General features: G+C 38.1%; 2 protein-coding genes across 4 annotated transcripts; both read right to left on the bottom strand.

Moving 5' to 3' along the window:
• Positions 1–533: 533 nt before the first annotated feature.
• On the bottom strand, positions 534–5,967 carry gfod2 (glucose-fructose oxidoreductase domain containing 2). 3 transcript variants are annotated; one of them, XM_066646874.1, is made up of 4 exons: positions 5,819–5,967; positions 4,278–4,646; positions 3,737–3,915; positions 534–2,700 (listed from the first exon to the last, which is right to left on the bottom strand). In XM_066646874.1, the coding sequence occupies exons 2-4, from the start codon at positions 4,528–4,530 to the stop codon at positions 2,029–2,031; spliced, it is 1,104 nt and encodes a 367-aa protein (XP_066502971.1). In that variant the 5' UTR covers positions 4,531–4,646; positions 5,819–5,967; the 3' UTR covers positions 534–2,028. The 3 variants fall into 3 exon arrangements, with proteins under 3 accessions (XP_066502971.1, XP_066502972.1, XP_066502973.1); XM_066646875.1 differs by lacking the exon at positions 5,819–5,967 and adding an exon at positions 5,666–5,809; XM_066646876.1 differs by lacking the exon at positions 5,819–5,967 and adding an exon at positions 5,553–5,771.
• Positions 5,968–9,797: 3,830 nt separating this feature from the next.
• Positions 9,798–20,693, bottom strand: cenpt (centromere protein T). The gene is made up of 13 exons (XM_066647723.1): positions 20,452–20,693; positions 19,684–19,798; positions 17,158–17,299; positions 16,973–17,066; positions 15,859–15,995; positions 15,021–15,093; positions 14,704–14,852; positions 13,891–14,622; positions 12,867–13,163; positions 12,682–12,781; positions 12,426–12,572; positions 12,209–12,313; positions 9,798–10,841 (listed from the first exon to the last, which is right to left on the bottom strand). Exons 1-13 carry the CDS (start codon positions 20,538–20,540, stop codon positions 10,712–10,714), a joined length of 2,310 nt encoding a protein of 769 aa, XP_066503820.1. The 5' UTR covers positions 20,541–20,693; the 3' UTR covers positions 9,798–10,711.
• Between the last annotated feature and the right edge of the window lie 507 nt (positions 20,694–21,200).

The following is a 21,200-nucleotide window of genomic DNA, read 5'->3' as shown; positions in this document are numbered from 1 at the left end:
CCGTTTTGTGTGACTTTTTATATGGAACACATGATGGTAAAATAGTGGAAAACCCACTTTAAATAAAAGGGTTTACTTGGGATCCTATTGTGCCTTAAAAACACTGAACCTACCTACACATTATAAAGAATTACAGTGGATATAGTCTAAACATCACTGTTAAAATGCCAGGTTTGTGTGATGTAAAATAAACAAGAACAAGTCAAATCATGGGCGGCACGGTGGCGCTACATTGTGGGTTCAAGTCCCGCTCCGGGTGACTGTCTGTGAGGAATTTGGGGTGTTCTCCCTGTGTCCGCGTGGGTTTCCTCCCACAATGCAAAAACACATGTTGGTAGGTGCATTGGTGACTCAAAAAGGGTCCGTAGGTGTGAATGTGTGTCACCCTGTGAAGGACTGGTGCCCCTTCCAGGGTGTGTTCTTGCCTTGCACATAGAGATTCTGGGTAGGCTTCGGACCCACCGCAACCCTGAATTGGATAAGCGGTTACAGACAATGAATGAATGAAGTTAAATCATTTCAGAATTATTTTCAATCTTTAATGTGAAATATAGTCTATACAATTAAATAGAAAAACAGACTGAAATCTTTTAGCAAGGAAAATTAAAAGTAAAAACTCAAAATAACATGGTTGCATAAATATGCACACACTTAGAGCAATACATTGTTGAAGCAGCTTTTGTTTTCTTCCGGTAGGAGCTTCACACATATTGATGATCCAGTCTTAACACTTCTTGCAAAAGTGCTTCTTTATATAAAATATTTAGAGAAAGCAACATTTTTGCTGTTGTCCACCCAAAGGTGACTTCCTAGAAATGCCAGTGTCCCCCAACAAATTTTAAATTGGATTAAAGTCAAGTGATGTTTTTACACTAAACATATTTTATAGACTTGTGGTCAACAGGTTTAAACTCTCATTAGACAATAATGTAGCCAAGACTTGGATGTTTTTCTTTGTAGACAAAGGCACAGCCCAGACATATGATATGGGAGATTGTTGTCACATTCAGTACATAACCAGTACATGCAAGAAATTCCTGGAGCTGTTTAGCTGTAGGCTTCTTGGCCATATTCCGAACCAGTTTTCTTCTTGCGTTTTCATCAGATTTTGGAAGGACGTCCAGTTCTTGGTAAAGCAACAGTTTTGTTATGTTTTATGCTTTTGATGACTCTAATCACTGTGTTCCATGTTATATCTAAGACATTGGGGATTTTTTTTGTTCCTTTTGTCTTGACTCACGCATTTCAACAATTTGAACCCTTTGATGCTTTTTTTTTTTTTTACAGACCATGGCTTCTGCTGTAAGATTCAATTTTATAAAGGTTAGTAAAGTCCTTCTAGAAATGAACATGGGGTTAACCAGTCACTTTAAATAATGGCAGGTATGTACCGACTACTATTAATCACTGAATGTGATTGGTTAATGCTGAACACATCCCCAATTATAAGAGGCTGTGCACACTTATGCATCATCCTTAGTTTAGCTTGTTTTCCTTCTAAATTATTTCAGTTTGTTTTTCCAACAGATAATAGGTCACATTTAAACTAAATAAATCTGAAATTATTTATTTAAATAAAAAACCTGCCATTTTAACAGTGTTGTTGACTTTTTATATCTACTCTAAATGATCGCATTAAAAACCATTAGCTTAACCAATATTAAAATAACGTCAAAATCTTGTACAGGTATATACATTTTATACCATTTAAATGCGTTAATAAAATAATACAAAAACATTTCACAGCTAAATTTCAAGACTAAGTTGAAAATATCAAAAGATAAAAGCCCTTGCTTCCAGTAATATAACTCCAGTGTTTCTTTAGTTTCAGACAAAGCAATAAAAGGAAATAAAGTTTTTAACTCTAAACCTTTAGACTATATTCATAAGCCTCAGTGTTTTGTGCATTTTTTTTTAAAGTTAAATAGACCAGCTATGATGGAATTTTCAGTGTAAAGGCATTAAAGGCATTGCAATGTGTCAGTAATAACGTAGCACATGTTTTGACCCTGGCAAATAAATGTGGCATTAGTTTGGAGGTGTTCTATGGTTGTGATTCCGATCTATATCCTGGGTCCTGACTTCCACAGCTTCCCAATCTCCAGTGCGATTTGACCGTTTGATAGCATCAACAACAGTCTGGACATACAGCCCATCCTCAAAAGTAGCTGCCATGGAAAGAGGATGCCTTGCCCATGAGCGCCTGTCTTCCTGCGCCTGGAAAGATAGGCGGAGTTGAGTCACCATTGCACTGAGCCCTGTGACAGAAGGTTCAGACGCTGACTCGCCATCACTCAAAAGAATTTCCTCTCCATGTGTACCATTTCTCTGGCCATACAGCTCAGTGCCCCTGGAGACTAACCTCCCAGCCGAGCCCACTAGCATAACCTCATGTAGGTCGGCACCTGGGAGGTTAAAGTTCAGTGTTACACTGCAGACCACACCCCCACCCATCAGTAACTGGAAACAAGCATAATCGTCTGCTGTCACTGAACGTATCCCACTTCCTGTGCCACCCTGACGCGCAAAGGTCCGCAGCATTCCATGAACACGAAGTGGCCGTACCCCTGTTAAGTGGCTCAGGAGGTCAATGATGCAGGAACCAACCGTGTGTAGGCCACCACCCCCCATTAGCTCCTCCCATGCCCAGCCGTATGACTGACTAAGGAGAGAGCCTCCATATACCCGAGCTTCGCACACCTGTCCAGGGAAAAGAGAGAAAATGTGTGCTACATTTACAACAAAGCTTTTCTTGTCACAACAAACACCTACACCACATTCTCTTACATTTTAAAGCTGTATACAGGTGTCTCTGACCATACACACAATGGCCGAGTAATTATTCTCTTGAGCAGGTTATTGGTGTCATATGTTCTTTGGTGATACACCTCTTCCTGATAAATTTCAACTAAACCATGATTACAAAAAGCTTGTGTAATATTTCCTTTAAAAAAAAACAAAAAAAAAAAAAACACACACACAACACACCAGATAGGTCACATGTTGTTGCACAAACACTTTGAACACTATAGACAAAAGCAGAAAAGTGCATCTAAACGTTTTTAAATGAAAATTACACATTTATATTACCAATAAGTATTTTGTAGTCTTAGATTTGACCACAATATATGCCTACTAGAATTACACAAAAGCTGAAGGCCACTATCAAAGCGACATGGGCTTCAATAGCCCAGTAATGCCTCAATGCCACACAGCACAGATGCAGTAATTCATGGTCATGTAGCCCCAACTAAGAATTGAGTACATAAATTGACATGCTTGTCAAAAGTCTAATTTCTCTGTTGTAAATCCTGTGAATTTGATCTTATTAATATAATATCCTACTTAACAAAGATTTTGGATTTCTAATTTTCAAAAACATGGCATGAAATGTGTCACTGATTATTACATGTACCAATCTAAAATATCTTTACTTTTTTTATTTACATTATGAACAATTATTAACTTTTTCAGGGTATTTATTAATTTTTTGAGATGTGACATGACAATGTATCTTTGACATCACTGAAAATTAAAGTATTTCAGATGTTAGCACCCTTAACACCAGAGTTATTTTCTAAAAAAGTAAGCATTTTAATTCTTTATGTTGTTGTTTTTCCCTAGAGTTCACTAGATATCTATAATTAACTTATGCAGACTCTCATCATAATTAATCTCAAATCACATTTTTACTACAACAAATAACCTCTAAACATTGGTTAAACTCTGTACATACCTGCAATGTTCCACAGTAACCCTCCCCAAGAAGACGTTTCATCAGGACAAAGGCAGGAAGGAAGCGCAGTGAATTGCTCATAATGCTCATCAATTGCGGATAATACCGTGCAGCTGTCACCATTTTACATGCATCTGTTAATGTGGCAGCCTGTCCACTGATCACATTTTTTCCTATGCCTGAAAACAAAGGCCACAAGGAACAGCAACAACCGAATAAGAATTCTATTTACATTAAACAGGCTGTGCTTATAGAAAATATACCACATAAATGAATAAAAAAAAAATAACAAGCAAATACTTCTACAATCTATCATAGGCTGGAATGGAAAAAAGGATTGCTCTGGGACCTTAGTTCAACAACATTCCTACTGTAAATCAACATCAGAATGTTGAGGAAACATTCTAGCGACATCTGCATAAAACTTTAGCTCTGTTGAAGTAACCACTTGGGTGGGGTCCAGGAAGGAACCCAACCCAATCTGTTCAGTAGAGAGATATGTGATGGAGATAAGAAAAAGAGAGATGTTTGAAAATTTCACCTAAAGCTTTCACCGCAATTTGACGAGTGTGTGGTGGCGGTGTAAGTATGCACAGGAGATGGACCTCTGGATGCAGCAGAACATCGTCCGACTGGCTGGTAGAGAAAGGGATGTCTAGCTCTTTAGCCAAGCCCTCTGCTTCTTCCTGAGTCCGGCCCCAAACAGCTTGTACAGGAAAGCCTTCCTTCTGGAGCAATGGCACTAGAGCACGCACTTTCCGGCCTGTCCCAAACACGCCCACACCTGGCAACATTCTGCTCAGACTCTGTCAGTATAATTAATGACAAGTCTCTTGTTTGTTCTTACTTTCCCTTGTCTAATATGAGCATCCCACCTGAAAACAAGCGCCAAGCAGCTGATGGGGCAAACCTGGACAAAAAAAGACGACATCAAGATTACACAAAGTATGAAGTTAAAATGAGAAAACAAAAAGGGCATTTTAGAATACAGGTACAAGTACCCACAGGAAAGAAAATGCCTTTAGAGATCTGTAGCTTATACTAGAAAACAATAAAATGGAAATACAAAGCACTTTAGTGTTAGGATCTTGCTGCTCATGAACTAAACCCTCAACTCTCCTTCATCATGTCTCCTATTTGTTTAGTACTTTTACCTTCAAAGATCTCCTAAATCTTAAATTCTCAAATCTTCTTCTACATACAGATATAAAGAGATGACATAAAATATATAATGATTTGAACACGCTACTGCTTGGACAGTACATGTCAGGGACACGTCTAGACAAAACAAGCTCCCCTCAACAAGCTAAAATTAAGCCCAGCCTCTTTAGATTAGAGGAGAGGGGTAATATAACACATTCTTTAGATATGTGCTCCAACAACACGTCTATTCACTGAAAGAGCTCCATGCCTGGAGGCCTACTTGACCACCTTCTGTCAGTATCGATTAACTTACAGTCATTTGCATTTGAAAACATGTGCACCTGCCTGTGACGAACAAATAAAGGAAGGTTACTGAGGGACCTTAGCATCCAGTGTTATTCACACACAGGGGCAATCATTTGTTATTGCACTGGTAAAAAGGTGACAACTCCTTCTACGCTGGTATATGCTTGAAATAATTGTGCAAACCTACTAAACTCCTTCAAAACGCTTCGGTTAGCCAGCTTCATTTACAATGAGCCAAATTAATGCAGTTAATACGTTAGTTACATCAAACTTTTATCTTGACGAATAACACTCAAACGTAAATACAAACAGTTTACTTCATCACTTATTAATCGTCAGCAGAATTAACTAGAGAATGAAGAATTACCAGGACGAAGGTAGCTAGCCACTGGCTGTTTGGTTGTGGGAGACTGGATGCTTTCGCCCGGTGGAACCGGAGCCTGAGTTAATAGTTGAACCTTGGTGTCGTTGGTTACTCACCAAGAAAAAATCTGTTTCCCAAGTCAGCAATGGTAAAAGCAAACGGAATCGGGAACACTCCCACGGGAGCTGAACTCGAAATCCCACCGCCCTCGACATATACACATAAAAACACAGGCCAGTCTCACTACGGCAGTCCTGTGGATAAAATACCTTTCTTTATCATTCCTAGAGTCCAGCGTCTCTAAGGCTGTCGTGAGAAGGTCCCGACATTTCATTAGAGCATCAGCAGTAGATAATTCAATACTGATCCGTTCAGCTCCGTACTCGGACTCAGCCCCGCTCTACAGTCCACTCTCACAAACCAGCAACGACCGCGCATGCGCACCTCCAGCCAGTAAGATACGATCTTTACCACGCCCATTACGAATAAATAACAGGAACTCGAATTAAGAGAAAATATCCAGTGATGCATATTTTTTCCAGCTCATATATCCATTTTATCAACTCCAGTGTCAGTACATACTTTCAAATCCCCATTTCACCCTGCTCTTCAATGGTCAGGACTCCCACAGGACCAAAGTAGAGCAGGTATGATTTGGGTGGTGGATTCTCAGCATTGCATTGACACTGGTATTGTGGTGGTGTGTTGCACTGGTAGTCGTGGATCAGACACAGTATTGCTGTATGAAATTTTAAAGTGTCCACTCGTTGCCCACTCTGTTAGACATACCTACCTCATTGGTCCACATTGTAGATGTAAAATCAAAGATAGTAGCTGACCTGTTGCTGCAATTTGTGTTGGTTGTCCCCTAGTCCTTCATTAGTGGACACAGGATGCAGTTGGCAGACTATTCTTAGTCTAGCACAGACAGGGGGCCTTTTAAAATAACTCCAGCAGCCATTCTGTGTCTGATGGTTCTGTTGTGCTGGTAGGAGTGTACTAACACACTCTACACACACTAACACACCACCACATCAGGATCACTGCAGCGCTGAGAATGGAGGGTTTTTGTGACAATATCTTATAATTAAATGAATAAATTTATAACTTATTAAAAGGAGGGAAAATTAATTGTTTAATTATGATATCTATAGGGCGGCACAGTGGGGCAGCATGTAGCATCGCAGTCACACAGCTCCAGGGACCTGGAGGTTGTGGGTTCAAGTCCTGCTTTGGGTGACTGTGAGGAGTTTGGCGTGTTCTCCCTTTGTCCGTGTGGGTTTCCTCCAGGTGCTCTGATTTCCTCCCACAGTCCAAAACCTTGTTGGTAGGTGGATTGACGACTCAAAAGTGTCCATAGGTGTGAGTGAATGTGTTTTGCCCTGTGAAGGACTGGCACCCCCTCCAGGGTTTGTTCCTGCATTGTGCCCAGTGATTCCGGTTAGGCTCTGGACCCTGAACTGGATAAGCAGTTACAGACAATGAATGAACGAACATCATCCATCATCCGTCAGTGGGTGGGCCCATTCCGATTAACAGCCTGATGTTGGCTAACGCTAGGATATTTTCTTACCTAGCCAGAGCTAACTACAGGTTGTCTGTCGGATGCTGTGGTGGAACCTGATGAAGTGGAAGATAACGGAGCAGCAGGGGTGTTTCTTCTCTTCAATTAATTTTGCAGCCTCCCTTAAGACTTCAGGGCAGCTTTTCGCCCTGAACTGTTATTTTCGAAATTTTGCCCTCTTATAACTCTGATGGATGATGCTGACATTAAATTATTTCATAGTGCAAGGCTGCAAGGGGCATGAAATAAATGTATAAATAGTTAAACAATTAAAAAATATTTTTTAATTATTTGAATTAATATGAATTATTGAATTATGTAAATAATACAATTAAAAATATTTTAAATGCATATATAAATAACAATGAAATAAATCACAATTATTTAAACTTTAATTTCATATTGTAATTATTTAATAAAGCATTTAGTTATTTCTCCTTTTAATTATTTTTTATTAATTTAATTGTATAATATTGTCACCAAAAAACCCTTCATATTCAGCTTAATTGTCATCACAAATGTGTTGAGGGAGAAATGAAATGTAGTTTCTTCCAGACGGTGCTAAAAGTTATATGTTTTCAGCACCGACCTGTTTTCTCAGAGCAGGCGCAAAACAAACCTCTGTAGACGGGACTGTGACCCCATTGGCAGCAGCACTAAATGATAGAAAACTAATACTGGGTGCTGATTGGATTAATAAAAGTGACGACCAATGAGAAGCGCATTCTGTTTAGAAGCCGTGGAGTATCCGCCCCTCCCTCCGGTTGAGAGAGAGCAGCAAAGAAATTATGGTTTTAACAGTTTCACCTCAAAAGTACGGGATAAAACACAGCACAGCATTTAGTGTCCAAATACAGGACAGTAGGTGACTCTAATTAAGTGCCCATATGCTCCAGCTCTGAGTCCGATTCACGTGAATGGACATTTGAGCAGAGCAGTCAGAAAAATGTGTCCGCTACAGTGGCTAGCAGAGTCAGATCACAACATCATTTACAAGGCGTGGAGGAGGAGGAGGGAGTGTGAGCTTGCCGCCTAGAGGAAACGGAGGATCGGAATAAAGATCAAGCTCAATAAAGCCAATACATATCAGTAAAATAATGCTGTGATCGGCCCCGATACCGATCTTTGAAATCGATGGGGCACCCCTACTACAAAGTACTCCTGTATGGTCAGTGAAGCTGATATAATGGACGATGAATGTAGATAAAAGGTACAGGTGCATCTCAATAAATCAGAATATCATCAAATCAAAAGTGAAACTCATATTAAATAGATTCATTACAAACAGAGTGATCTTTATCAAATGTTTATTTATTTTAGTCGTTATCTTTTATATGAGACGCACAGAGGCGATCAGCCTGTGGCACTTCTGAGGTGTTATGGAAGCCCAGGTTACTTTGATATCGGCCTTCGGCTTGTTTGCATTATTGGGTCTGGTGTCTCATCTTCCTCTTGACAATACCCCATTAAAAGTTCAGTAAATGGGGTTTAGGTCAGGCGAGGTTGCCGGCCAATCAAGCACAGTAACACCAGATATTGGTACTTTTGGGGGTGGCAGAGCAGGAAGTGTCGAAGTCACACAGCTTCAGGGACCTGGAGGTTGGTGTGGGTTTCCGGATGCTCGGGTTTCCTCCCACGGTCCAAAAACACACGTTGGTAGGTAGGTGTGTATGTGTGTGTTGCCCTGGACCCACCGCGACCCTGAACTGAATAAGCGGTTACAGACAATGAATGAATGAATGGTACTTTTGGCAGTGTGGACAGGTGCCAAGTCCTGCTGGAAAATAAAAGCTGCATAAAACTCATCAGCAGAGGGAAGCATATAGTGCTCTAAAATTTCCTGGTAGACGGCTGCCCTGAATTTGGACTTGATATAACAGTGGACCAACACCAGCAGATGACACGGCTCCCCAAACCATCACTGATTGTGGAAACATCACACTAGACCTAAAGCAGCTTGGATTGTGTGCCTCTCCACTCTTCCACCAGACCTGAATTTCCAAATAAAACATCAAATTTACTTTCCTCTGAAAACATAACTTTGGACCACTGAGCACCAGTCCAGTCCTTTTTCTCCTTGGCTCAGGTAAGACACTTCTAGTGTTGTCTCTTGGTCATGAGCGGCTTGACACAAGGAAAGCGACAGTTGTAGCCCATGTCCTGGACACGTCTGTGTGGTGTTTTTAAAGCACTGACACCAGCAGCAGTCCACACCTTGTAAATCTCCCTCAAATTTTGGAATGGCCTTTTCTTGACAATCCTTTCAAGACTGCGATTATCCCTGTTGCTTGTGCTCCGTTTTCTACCACACATTTTCCTTCCACTGAACTTTCCATTAATATGCTTGGATTCAGCAGGAGGGTGTCAATGACTGGTTTCTGAACATCTGTCAAGTCAGCAGTCTTCCCCATGATTGTGTAGCCTACTGAACCAGACTAAGGGGCAATTTTAAAGGCTTAGGAAACCTTTGAAGTTGTTGATTATTCAAATTTTCAGAGATAATGACTTTTCGGTTTTCATTGGCTGTAAGCTATAATCAACATTTAAAAAAATAAACACTTGAAATAGACCACTCTGTAATACATCTGTATATTAGTTTCACTTTTTTATTGAATTAAAGAAATAAATTAACTTTTTGATATTCTAATTTATTGAAATGCACCTGTATGTTTTCCTAATACAGCGATCATTCAGTGGAGAGAGGGGGAGAGAGAGAGAGAGAGAGAGAGAGAGAGAGAAATAATTCTCCTCTACATGATGTACGACAGGGGACTAATCTTGCATTGAAAATGTTTGAACTATTTGACCATTCTCTCATTAAGTTTGACATATGAACAACCTGTTTGCTTGCAAAGACTGAGCCTTTTGTGAATGCTCTATTTTTACCTTTACAGCATTCACCCGTTTATAGGGCAATTTAAAAGTGTGTGATTGGAATGGGGTTTGTATAGGAGAGAGACAGAGAAACATGCACAAACATACAAAATACAATTAGGACAGTATGTGAAAATATAGGAAATATTTTCTTTTTTCTCACCAGTTTAAAAGAATTAGCAAATTCTTATGTTTAATTGCATTTTACAAATAACCATTATCCTTTTCTGGATTCTGGGTTTGTATTTTTAAAATGAGATTCCAGCAGTGTAACAATGTTAATATATCATGACATCTACAGATTTATATAATACAGACTGTCATGATTAAAAACCTATCAACAGCAATCAGTACGATTGATGTTCAGTGTTTACAAACTGTGGTGTATATCTGCACATATAGTTTGTAGTTAATTTCAAAATAAATTCCAGCTGCTAGTTTTTTTTTTTAAACACTCAAATTAAACCAAAAATTCATGATGAAATTTATAAACACTTGCTAGATTAACTTCACATCTTTAATTTTTATAACAGTTTTATATGCATTTAAGATTTATTTTTGTTTCTCAGAAAAATACTAAAAAACAAAACAGAGTAAGACTGACAGAACATGTACAATTATTCTGAAAAATAAATTACTAAAAAAGTAATGATATTAACAAACATGTAAGTTATTTACATATTCATTCCAAGAAAGCAAAATTTAGAAAGAAGGGAAGGTTGTGTTATCTTCTTTGATCAGGTATGACTTTATTTCCACTGGTTGCCACAGGTATAAGAAGCTTCCTGTACTCAAGAGGGAGAAACTTTTCAATGAGTACATCGACTGGGATGCTCTCAGTCACAAAGCCCTGCCTAAAAAGATGCAAAGACATTATTTAATTTTTAAAAAATGCCCAGGGTATTAAGATGTTTAATTTTTATTTTGTTTGCTTGTGCACATGAAAACAGAAATAACACCCACCCTTTCACATCAAACGAACATGCTATCTACCTATCTATATATTAGCTCTACATCAGTAGCTACCTGCTTTGGGCAGATCATTTTTATACAAATTAGCTGACCTGCAATAACAGACCTACACAAAGTAGCAAGACAGTGTTTGGGAAATGTTAATGAGTTGCTTGGCAGCAGCTAGGTACAGATGTGTGTTAACAAATAATTTATTAATTTATCAACAAACAAACATATGGCCATCTTGCTGATGGTAAATAATATTCAGTACAACAGCTCTACCTTTCTTGTTATGTTGCTTAAATTGGCAACATCAGTATCATCAGTATAAAAAAAATGTACAACCACTTTCATAGAAATACTGGTTTCAAAATCATTAGATTTTTCTTAAAAAGCTTTTTCTTTTGTAGCCAAACAATCACTATTAACACATAAAACCCATTTCAGCCACTTTTATATGCAATCTTGTTCTTTCAGTCCTTTTCCCTCAAAACAGCTTTCAGAGTATCCTACAGTATGGGAGGCCAAACCTCTCCATTAAATTGCAAGTAAAGGCTATTTTCTTTTTTAATTTGTTTCTTTAAAAAAAAAAAAAAAAAAAAAGTCATTGAATAGTCTTAAATGTGGTTTCCCTGTGTCATGCTTTGGTTGCAGGTTAAAAATCAACAGATTTTATATAGGTGCAAAATCATTTCAATCCAAAATACCATAAAACTCCATTTTTGTATATAGTGAATGATGGGCAGATTAGTCTCTGTAATCCTTTAGGGCAAATTTCCCACCATATGACAATCATAGCAACATATTAAAAAAATGTGTTTCATGTGCTTTTCCTAATAGAAAACTCGGTTTTAAGTTTATACTAAAATTTCACCCATGTATCAAGAGATCTTACATTTTAATTATCATGACATAAGTGATTTTCTGAAATAAACTAAACCCCTTACAAGGATAAATCTACCTTCTATTTGCCTGCATTTTAAAATTCTGCTAATTTTAGATGCAACTTCTCTCCTATGTGCTTATGTTTATGAAAAGGAAAAACAAATTGAGCCAGTTCTCTTAAGTGTTTTATGCTTGTATTTTATATTAAATTAAATTTTTATATTATATTAAACAAAAACTGAAATTTGATTCCATTTGATATATTGAAAAACAGGATGTCAAATGGCAAACAAGCAAAAGCTTTGCTATCAATGTGGAAAAGACTTTTTACAAACAGAAATATTCAGATATGTATTGATAAGGCATTAAACTTCCTACATACCTCCTCATAAGAAGTTCAACATCTGCTACTTCTATCGTCTTCCTATTTGCATGAGCAGAATATGCCTCCAAATCATCTGCTAGACGATCAAAGTATTTCTGCAGTCTGTCACACAAAGAGTGAGCACTCAGAAACCTTGAATCACATTATATTTATAATTCTAATCAAATTTAGAATAATACAACACAGTATTAGATTATTTTAAATGTTACTCTACATTTCATTGATGACTGGGTAGACATCACTGGCCACCTTGGTTTTGGCAAAGTGTTTAAACACACTCATAACATAACTCCTTGGAAGGACATTAGTGGTTGTCTGCTTCTTCTGCCTTGGCTGAGGCCTAACAACCTTTGCGGCAGGGCTGAATAAATAAATAAAGCATGAATAAATAAACATATTCAGAGAGGCTTTTTAAATCACACAAATCTTAATACAAGTACAATGACGCTCAAAATTAAACGTCAATTTACCCCGTGTTCATAAGTTTAAGGACTGTGGGTGTTTGCATTGCACTGGGAGTTGGTACATCCTTCCTTTGTCTAACGAAAGCAGGAGTTTGCATAGATAGCTCTAGAAGAATAAATACACTGTTACATACATAAATATTCAATTACACACACAAAAAAATATATATTTTCATGTGTGGTAGTCATACCTTCACTGTGTGTGTCTTCATCGTCTTCTTCCTCCTGCTGATCTTCCTTTTCAGCAGGTGAATCTGGTGAGGGGCTCTGATGAATGGGAAAGTTTACAACAATCTCATCTTCTGATTGGCCAATATCACTAACATCCTCTCTATCATCTTCAACTTCTGCTGAACTGGTCTGATGCCTCATGGACAAAGAGGGCTTCACAGTGGGGGAAATGGATGGTGAAGAAGGACTGACATATGATTCCTCCTCCAAGTGATGCAGCTTCTCAGGAGTACCCATGTAAGTAAAACTTGACAGTTCTATGCACAAACAGAAATCCTATTTATTTTCACACTTACAGTAAATCAAATGAATGTGATAACTTAATTTAAAATGTAATTTGTTACTTTATTCATTATATTTATTGTATATTTATTTAGTATGTTAGTTAGTACAAAATAAGTTGCCATTTTGTATGATTTACAATGGCGTCTGGAAGTAAAAGACCTGTACATGTATATACAGTGGGGTGTACAAAATGTACAAAAGAAAACATCCTCATTTACTAAAAAAGAAGTTTGGCAACCACTGCACTAATGTTACGCCAATGAACAGGTCAACAAACTCTGCCACCATGAAGTTTAATTACAGTGCTTGCCAGAATTGCTGCAAAATTCAAGGTGGAATGGCAAATATGATTAAGGAGCTTTTAAATTCAGAGCCAACTTATGTCTAAATAAACTGGAATTGGCTAAGCGATGACTTGCACACTTCCTTGTGCTCTAGTTGTAGTAGTAATACTTTTAGACAGAAGGAAATGGCCATTTCAAAACACATTAAAAGCAATCTAGAGCTTTGATGTTTCAACTTTCATTCTTTTTTCCCCCTTTATTTCACACAACTGTTGTTTACATGTAACAAAATGCTAGAGTGTGTTAACTAGGACATAATTATTGGTGTGGTTCACTTTTGGGTTGTACCTGCAACTGAAACAATATTTTATGCAAGAAAGCATTCCCTCTTATGTTCTAGGGTTTAAATACTCACTCCTTTCTGAGGGATACAGTCCAGCTCCAAGACTCTTTGTGCTTCTCCCTCTTCCTGTAACTCCAGGCATGACTGCTCCACCTTCTGAGCGGTAGGCTCTCCGACTGATTCGCTCTAAAAACTGTGATGGAAGTTCATCATGTGAAAGGTTCTTTCCACTTTCTTTCCTCTCTATTTGATCCAACATATCTTCATGTATTTCAGATGATATCCACTCCTGCTCCTGAATCTCAGGAGCAGGTACTGCTATTGCCTGAGTTGGTGCAAACAGTAATTCATCAGGACTTAAACTCACTGCCTCCTCCTCTTTTGATGAAGGTAACATGTCGATTTCCTCCTGCTCCTCATTTTGCAACAGAGAACCTGTTTTTGGGTCTTCCATCAGTTGGAATGGCTCAGGCTCTGTTCCCAAGGTTTTACTTGATTGCTCATAGTCTGTTTTTTGATGGTCATCCACTAAAGGCACTTCTTGAAGTTCAGAACCCACTTCTTCTTCATCTCTATTTTCATCCATCTCATTTACTTCTTCAGTGTCATGTCTGTCCATCTTTGGAGCACTACCTTCATCCTCTTTCCGCTCAGACACAGAGACACTTGGCTGTGGGTATAGCTCTGTGTTGCTCATAACAATGTCTGTGCTGAGGTCAGGAACGGTGACATTGCTCAGTCCAAGAGTGAACTTCTGCCATTCAGAATCTTCAAGCGATTTTCCACCCTGTACTACTGTATAATCTAGGAAAGGAAAGTTGGTAGAATCTTATGAGATACAGTAAGTTAGAATATGTTCAGCTGGTATATATGTCATATTTTTACCTTGATTGCAATGTTTCTCAAAGCGTTTTTGGACAGCCTCGTCAAACGCATCCACAGAAGGCTGCCTTCGACTGGCTGCTTTTCGTCGTAAACCTGCCCTCTCAGACTGGATGTTCACAAATGGAGTCTTCAAGGTAAGACTTAAAGCACTGCCACAAAAATAATTTATTTAAATGATGAACAAAATAATACATACTTTAGTAGTTCAACCATTAAATTCTACAACTGCTTGTCTATTAACAGCAGGTAGAAAGGGGGAGACAAAAAAAACAAAACAAAAAAAACACACACAAACTGAGCAGCGACAAGCTTTTAACCTTTTAGATCCAGGAGTAAGATCCTTTTCCAAGGTTAGATCTGTATTATCCTGGGTGACTTCATTCTCCTCTCCTTTGAAATGAAAGAAAATAGCAGAATGTGACTTGATTTGTGCAAGGTAGGAATAATGTATAAGAGCAAACACATAAAAATGGTATAGCTTGACTTGAAAGATATTTTACATGCTATAATCATACTATTAGTGTACAAACCCTGTTTCCAAAAACAAATTTTGAAACTTACTGATCAGCTTGACTGAATTTTCAAAAAATTAAGGATGTTTAGAATATATTGTTTGCAAAACACTCAAAGGCAGTTGGGACAGAGGCATAGTTCCAACTGTGTTACATCACATTTCCTTTTAATGTCACTTTTGAAGGTACAAACTGTTGACACTTTGAAAGTGGAATTTTTTGCATATTTTTGCTTGATACAAGACTTCAGCTGCTCAACAGTCCATAATTGCTGTTGTCTGATTTTTCTCTTCATAATGCATCATGGAAGACAGGTCTGGGCTGTAGTCAGTCCAGTCATGGCCACCTCAGAGTCTTCTAAACGTCAGTATCCACAGCGCTACAACAAATTTATATGAAATCTACTGATGCTTTAAAAAAGGGACACTAAGCAAAATTTTTACCTTAAAATTTGTTTCAAAATTCACTGTGATGCTTCACTTACCTGTAATAGAGAGAACAGTCTTTGGTACTACAAGCTAAGCATGGCTGAAACAGGATTATGTAACTTTTGGAGGAGGGTAGGAATCCACTATGGACACTGAGAACTGACTGCATCCAGAGTACAGTTCTATAAATCTAAATATATGAAGCCATTTCATACCTGATTGTTGATCCAATTGTCTCTCAAAAGCTGACACATTGAAGGTGGGTGGTGGCCGCCTCCGACTCATTCCTCTAACCAAATTAGTCAGTGGCTCTGTGACCAAGTCAGGCAACTCAAGACCAGATGGTCCCTCACTGAGAACAAATACACCACAGTCCAAGAAGGTGCTGTTACCAAACATTCTTGCCTTAAAGTTAATATAGCCATCACAAGTCTTAACATCAAGGACACTACTTCAGATGAAACACTGGAGAGGTTGACAAGAAGCTTCAGCCATAGGAAAGAAATGGCTAAATTTATTAAAACTTATTTAAGTGATTCTGCTAAATATTTATACTACTACTAATACTAATAATAATACTTTTTATTTATATAGCACATTTCAGAATACTCGTTTTACGTGCAAAAAAAAAAAAGAATTATAATACTGTAGCAGTAATGTTTTAATAATTATTTAATGCGTGTACTACATAAACTAATCAGCCATAACATTAAAGCCACCTCATAATTGGGACAATAAGTGTAGAAACTAACAGCTTCACCAACTGCTCAGGTGCTCTTCTAAAACCCAAAATTACAAACTGCAGTCCACAGATAGGCGTTAGCCATCATCTAGTCCTCCATCAATGGTTAAAAGATGCTGCCTACAGGACATTATTTGTGGGGTATTTTCGGATTGTGGGCCATGCTCTTCCAGTATTGACATTGAGCGGTTTAGAAACATCAACAGCACTCCTGTATCCGTATCAGTGCAACACACAACATGCCACCCTCTGAGCAGTGATAAACCAAAGTCTTTTTGTAAAAGTGCAACGTGCACTAATAACAGTAAGTGGAGCTGATAAAATGGACAAGAAACAAAAGGTCTACTTAAATGTAAAGTTTGAAATAAATATAATCACACTAGTTTCCCTAAAACAATTTGGCAAATTTTAGTTACCAAACAGAAATCAAAATGGTTAAATTAAAGGTTAAACAAAATAACAAATAGAACTATGAAATAATTTGTAGTGGAGTGTAGCTAACTGATCCGCTGTACAAATTACAACTGTGTTTGAGAAGCAACTTTAAGTCTTAACAGAGGATTTGCTGCGGTTGGACACATGCCCACCTGTGTCTGTTGCATTGCAGGCTTGTCTCCACAAGTTGCTGGTTTGTCTCTGGTACCACAGGTTGACCAGACAGCAGCAGGGATGACTCAGCCTCTGAAAAGCATAACCCATGAAAATCACAAATAATTAAAAGAATGGACCCAACATAAATGTCTTCAGGCAGGCTCCAAAAACACATATCCACCTGTCTGGATGATGCCTCTGAGCAGACCGCGAGCTGTAATGTCCTCATCATACAGTGTAGATGAAGCCACAGCTGGTGTCTTCACTGCTCGACCCTGTGACCTTGGCCTTTTGCTAGGAGGGAGTGGTGACTGAGTAGAAATCTGAAAGGGAAATATCAGCTTAAATAGGCAGTGTATATTAAAAAGCACACGACTCTGAATAAAATTAAAAGAAATTACAATTCCCATGTGCCCACTTAGATCATAAAAGTGGTGTGAGATTAATGATTAATCAGCTTAATGAACGAGAAAGAATCCTTCTTTTTAACAGTTATTGCAAAGAGAACAAAACGCATTCCAATTATTTATTTAATATTTTATTTCATGCCTACAAAAATGGTAAATATTCCTAGCAAAATTATATACTTATCAGCTTACAGGTTCTTGGGTAGACTAGAAGGGAGGATTGTTTCATTGCAAACAACAATAACAGTATAAAAAATGTACGTGTGCGAGATATTGTAGTGAGAAAATTACATTAAAATCATATACATTTGTTTTTTATGTTGAAAGAAAGGGGCTGATTAATAAAATACTACAGAATACTGTACAGCATAAGAAAGAGGCTAACAATCTATTGCCAAAAGTATTCACTTGCCTATCCAAAACATTGAATGCAAAGCATTGAATGCAGTTTGCACCTAGGCATGCAAACTGCTTTTACAAACGTGTGAAAGAATGGCTCGTCCTCAGCAACTCAGTGAATACCAGTGTGGTACTGTGATAGGATGCCACCTGTGCAACAAGTCCAATCATGAAATCTCTTTGCTACCAAATAATCTATGTCAACAACTCAGAACAGTGAGAAGAGAGCTTCATGGGATGGGTTTGCACGGCTGAGCAACTGGAATCAAGCCTTACATCACCAAGCGCAATGCAAATCGTTGGATGCAGTGTTGTAAAACACACCGCCATTGGACTCTAGAGCAGTGGAGACATGTTCTCTGGAGTGATAAGTCAGGCTTCTTCATCTGGCAATCTGTTGGACGAGTTTGGGTTTGGTGGTTGCCAGGAGAACAGTACTTGACTGACTGCATTGTGCCAAGTGTAAAATTTGGTGGAGGGGGAATTATTTTGTGGGGTTGTCTTTCGGGGGATGTGCTCGGCCCCTTAAGCCTCGTTCACACTACAGGATTTTAGAAATCCTAACCAGTGTTGGAAACGTGAGACACCCCACACAAAGACATTTTTCACAGATTTTTCAGTGCTTGATCGTTGTTAGTCCTCAAATCTCCACACTACCTGATCTGCCCTGAACGAAACATCACACACATTTCAATCACACACACCATCAGACAGCTCCGCCTCTCAAAACCTCACAGGAGTTCCAATGCTAAATCCAAAGAGCAGCCGGGAGTTTTTCACAGACTCGGGGCGTGTCCAAAACTGACAGCAACAGGTACCTTGCGCTCTTGTTGCCTCATAAGGCAGTATTTTGAAATGAACGTGTTTGTAACCAAGTCACAGAGTATTTAATATTTTCTGACACCTGTACACTAGCGCTCCCCTTGCCAGAGTAGTTACAATGTTGAAGCAAAAGCAGACAACATTTTAAACAAGCTTTAAATACGGACATGACTCTGCACCTTCCTCCCTCAGAATATTGCCTCAGTAGCAGCACTCCACTCATTTCAGACACAGCCTGGATATAAACTAACAAGGTGGTTGGCGGTGAACTAATCCCAGCTCGACTATCATTGGTTTATCATCTTTCAGGCCTGACGTTAACATGGCATTTCACACCTGAGAATCGGTGCCCACCCACACTTCAGGACTCTGGGTCATAAATACTGAACATGTTGCATATTTACAATTCACAATCGGGCAGCCCCAACTGCTCTGGGAGAAAATCGGAGGAGTAAAGATTTGATTTTAGACAAACCACACTACAGGATAATCTGTAAAATTGGGGACCTCTTGCGATTGTTGGGAGGATGCTTCAGCATAAAAAGAGATTTTGGACACTTTCATGTTCTCAAATTTGTGGGAACAGTTTGGGGATGGCCCCTTCCTGTTCCAGCATGACTGCACACCAGTGCACAAAGCAAGGTCCATAAAGATATGGATGAGAGAGTTTGGTGTGGAAGAACTTGACTGGTCTGCAGAGTCCTGACCTCAACCCCATAGAACACCACTTCTCGGCCAATATTAGTGTCTGACCTCACAAATGCACTTCAGAAAACAAATTATCAAAAATTTCCATAAACATATTCCTAAACCTTGTGGAAAGCCTTCCCTGAAGTGCTGAAGCTGTTATTGCTGCAAAGAATTGGTTGACATCATATTAAACCCTATGGATTAAGAATGGGATGTGAAGGAAGACAAGCAACTACTTTTGGCAATATATTATTAAACTCTAGTTTTAGACTGGGATTTGTTTTAAGATCATGCGCACACACACTTGTGCCTACTGGCTGCTAAATGTCCTTCAGGATCAATAAATTATCCATCCATCTATCTATCTACACACACACTGTACCATTTACCTCATGAAGCTTCTGTTTGAGTTTGTGTCTGATTGTGGCTTGTGGACTTTCATTCCCAGGGGTTTTCCTTAACCGAGTGCTTCTCCGCACAGAATCTGTCCGATTATGGGATGCACTGTGGGAGAAGAAGGATCAGCACTGTGTTATGATTGTCATTTCTCCATAGTAATGAATATCTATACCTAAAACATGTCTCCAATAAAATAAAATGTGTATGGGTAATTGTCAAATGATATTTTGATATATTAATTGCGAGAATTGAATAAATGTTGACTATGAAATGGATTAATATCAAAATATTATCTAATGTTGCTGGCTATGAATATAATTTTCTCTTAAGTTTCTCCTTGGCGTTATGAAACAGCTATTATACTGAACACTGAGGCTTGGATGTATCAGGGATTCTGTACTTTATTTTAAACATCTTTGTAGCGTTAACTGGTACATTTATTTAAGGTTTACAAAAAAATCTGTTAATTCATCTCACAAACGATGTACTTAATAAGAATAAATATAAATTTTAATAAATTTTGTTTGCTTTAAAAAACAAAACAAACATTCACTATGTCAAGCAAAAGCATTCAAAACCTCTAAAGTTAACTCAAATGGTATATACAAAACAAATGTGACATTTACACTATAGGGTCAATCATGTCTTGGTCAGTAGCAACCGTTTAATCATTTCTTACGTTCTTACTCACTTACTAATCATTTCGTCTGTTTCCTAACTGTTTCCCAAAGCTAATGTCAACCGAAAAAAGAAAATACCTCCTGGTTACTGGAGAGCGGGCTAACTCCGTTTGCAGAACATTTTTCAACAAAACCCGAGCGGACACGTCCTCTTCCATAGAATCCATTGATGTTTAGTACACGGCAAAGAATCTATCTTAATAAGATTAATACAATTCAACAACAGTAACACGGCTGTAGAAAACGTACAAAGCCTTACAAGACAACAAAGCATTCAAATAAAACTGTCGATGACGCAGTCTCCCGCCTTGAGACACACTCACTTGGGCATCATGGGAGTTGTAGTTTCGCTGTAGATGTATTTGTATGCGGCATCACAAAATTAATGCTTTAAACGTTTATTGAGGTTCGTTGTCTTTCATATCACAGGCAAATTTTACCATAAAAAATGGAAAACTTTCCACAATGATACGTAATTCCCAATGACTGTACATATATATATATATATATATATATATAGTATTTAACATTTTTTAATGTATTTTTAAATATAAACCCATTTAATATAAGTTTTAATAAAAAGCCCCTTTGTTGATACATTTTCTAATGAGCAATAAAAACATAAAATTAAACACAATAACCTTTCAAAAAATAATCAATAATTTACTTTTAGTCTGTAATTTTTGTCAACTTGACAGTTAGTGACATCATTCAAATTAAACTTCCTATTATCCTCAGAAAATGTGGATCATGAACATGAGAGATATTCAGATATTGCAGATACTGCACAGAGGTATAAAGGTAATTATTTACACACTTTCTTCGTG

The sequence above is a fragment of the Hoplias malabaricus genome, chromosome 16 (genome assembly GCF_029633855.1).
Source record: "Hoplias malabaricus isolate fHopMal1 chromosome 16, fHopMal1.hap1, whole genome shotgun sequence".
NCBI classification, from domain to species: Eukaryota; Metazoa; Chordata; class Actinopteri; order Characiformes; family Erythrinidae; genus Hoplias; species Hoplias malabaricus.
Note: the sequence above shows the minus strand (reverse complement) of the source record. Positions and strands in the feature narration are given on the sequence as shown.

Excerpts from the sequence above, each read along its gene's own strand:
- cenpt (XM_066647723.1), bottom strand. The coding sequence starts at position 20,540 with ATGGATTCTATGGAAGAGGACGTGTCCGCTCGGGTTTTGTTGAAAAAT. Across the intron at positions 14,853-15,020 it reads CTTACTCCTGGATCTAAAAG|TGCTTTAAGTCTTACCTTGA; the intron begins GTTAAAAGCTTG and ends TTTTTGTGGCAG. Across the intron at positions 13,164-13,890 it reads ACTGTATCCCTCAGAAAGGA|AACTGTCAAGTTTTACTTAC; the intron begins GTGAGTATTTAA and ends GTTTGTGCATAG.
- gfod2 (XM_066646874.1), bottom strand. The coding sequence starts at position 4,530 with ATGTTGCCAGGTGTGGGCGTGTTTGGGACAGGCCGGAAAGTGCGTGCT. Across the intron at positions 3,916-4,277 it reads AATTGCGGTGAAAGCTTTAG|GCATAGGAAAAAATGTGATC; the intron begins GTGAAATTTTCA and ends CTTTGTTTTCAG. Across the intron at positions 2,701-3,736 it reads GTTACTGTGGAACATTGCAG|GTGTGCGAAGCTCGGGTATA; the intron begins GTATGTACAGAG and ends TTCCCTGGACAG.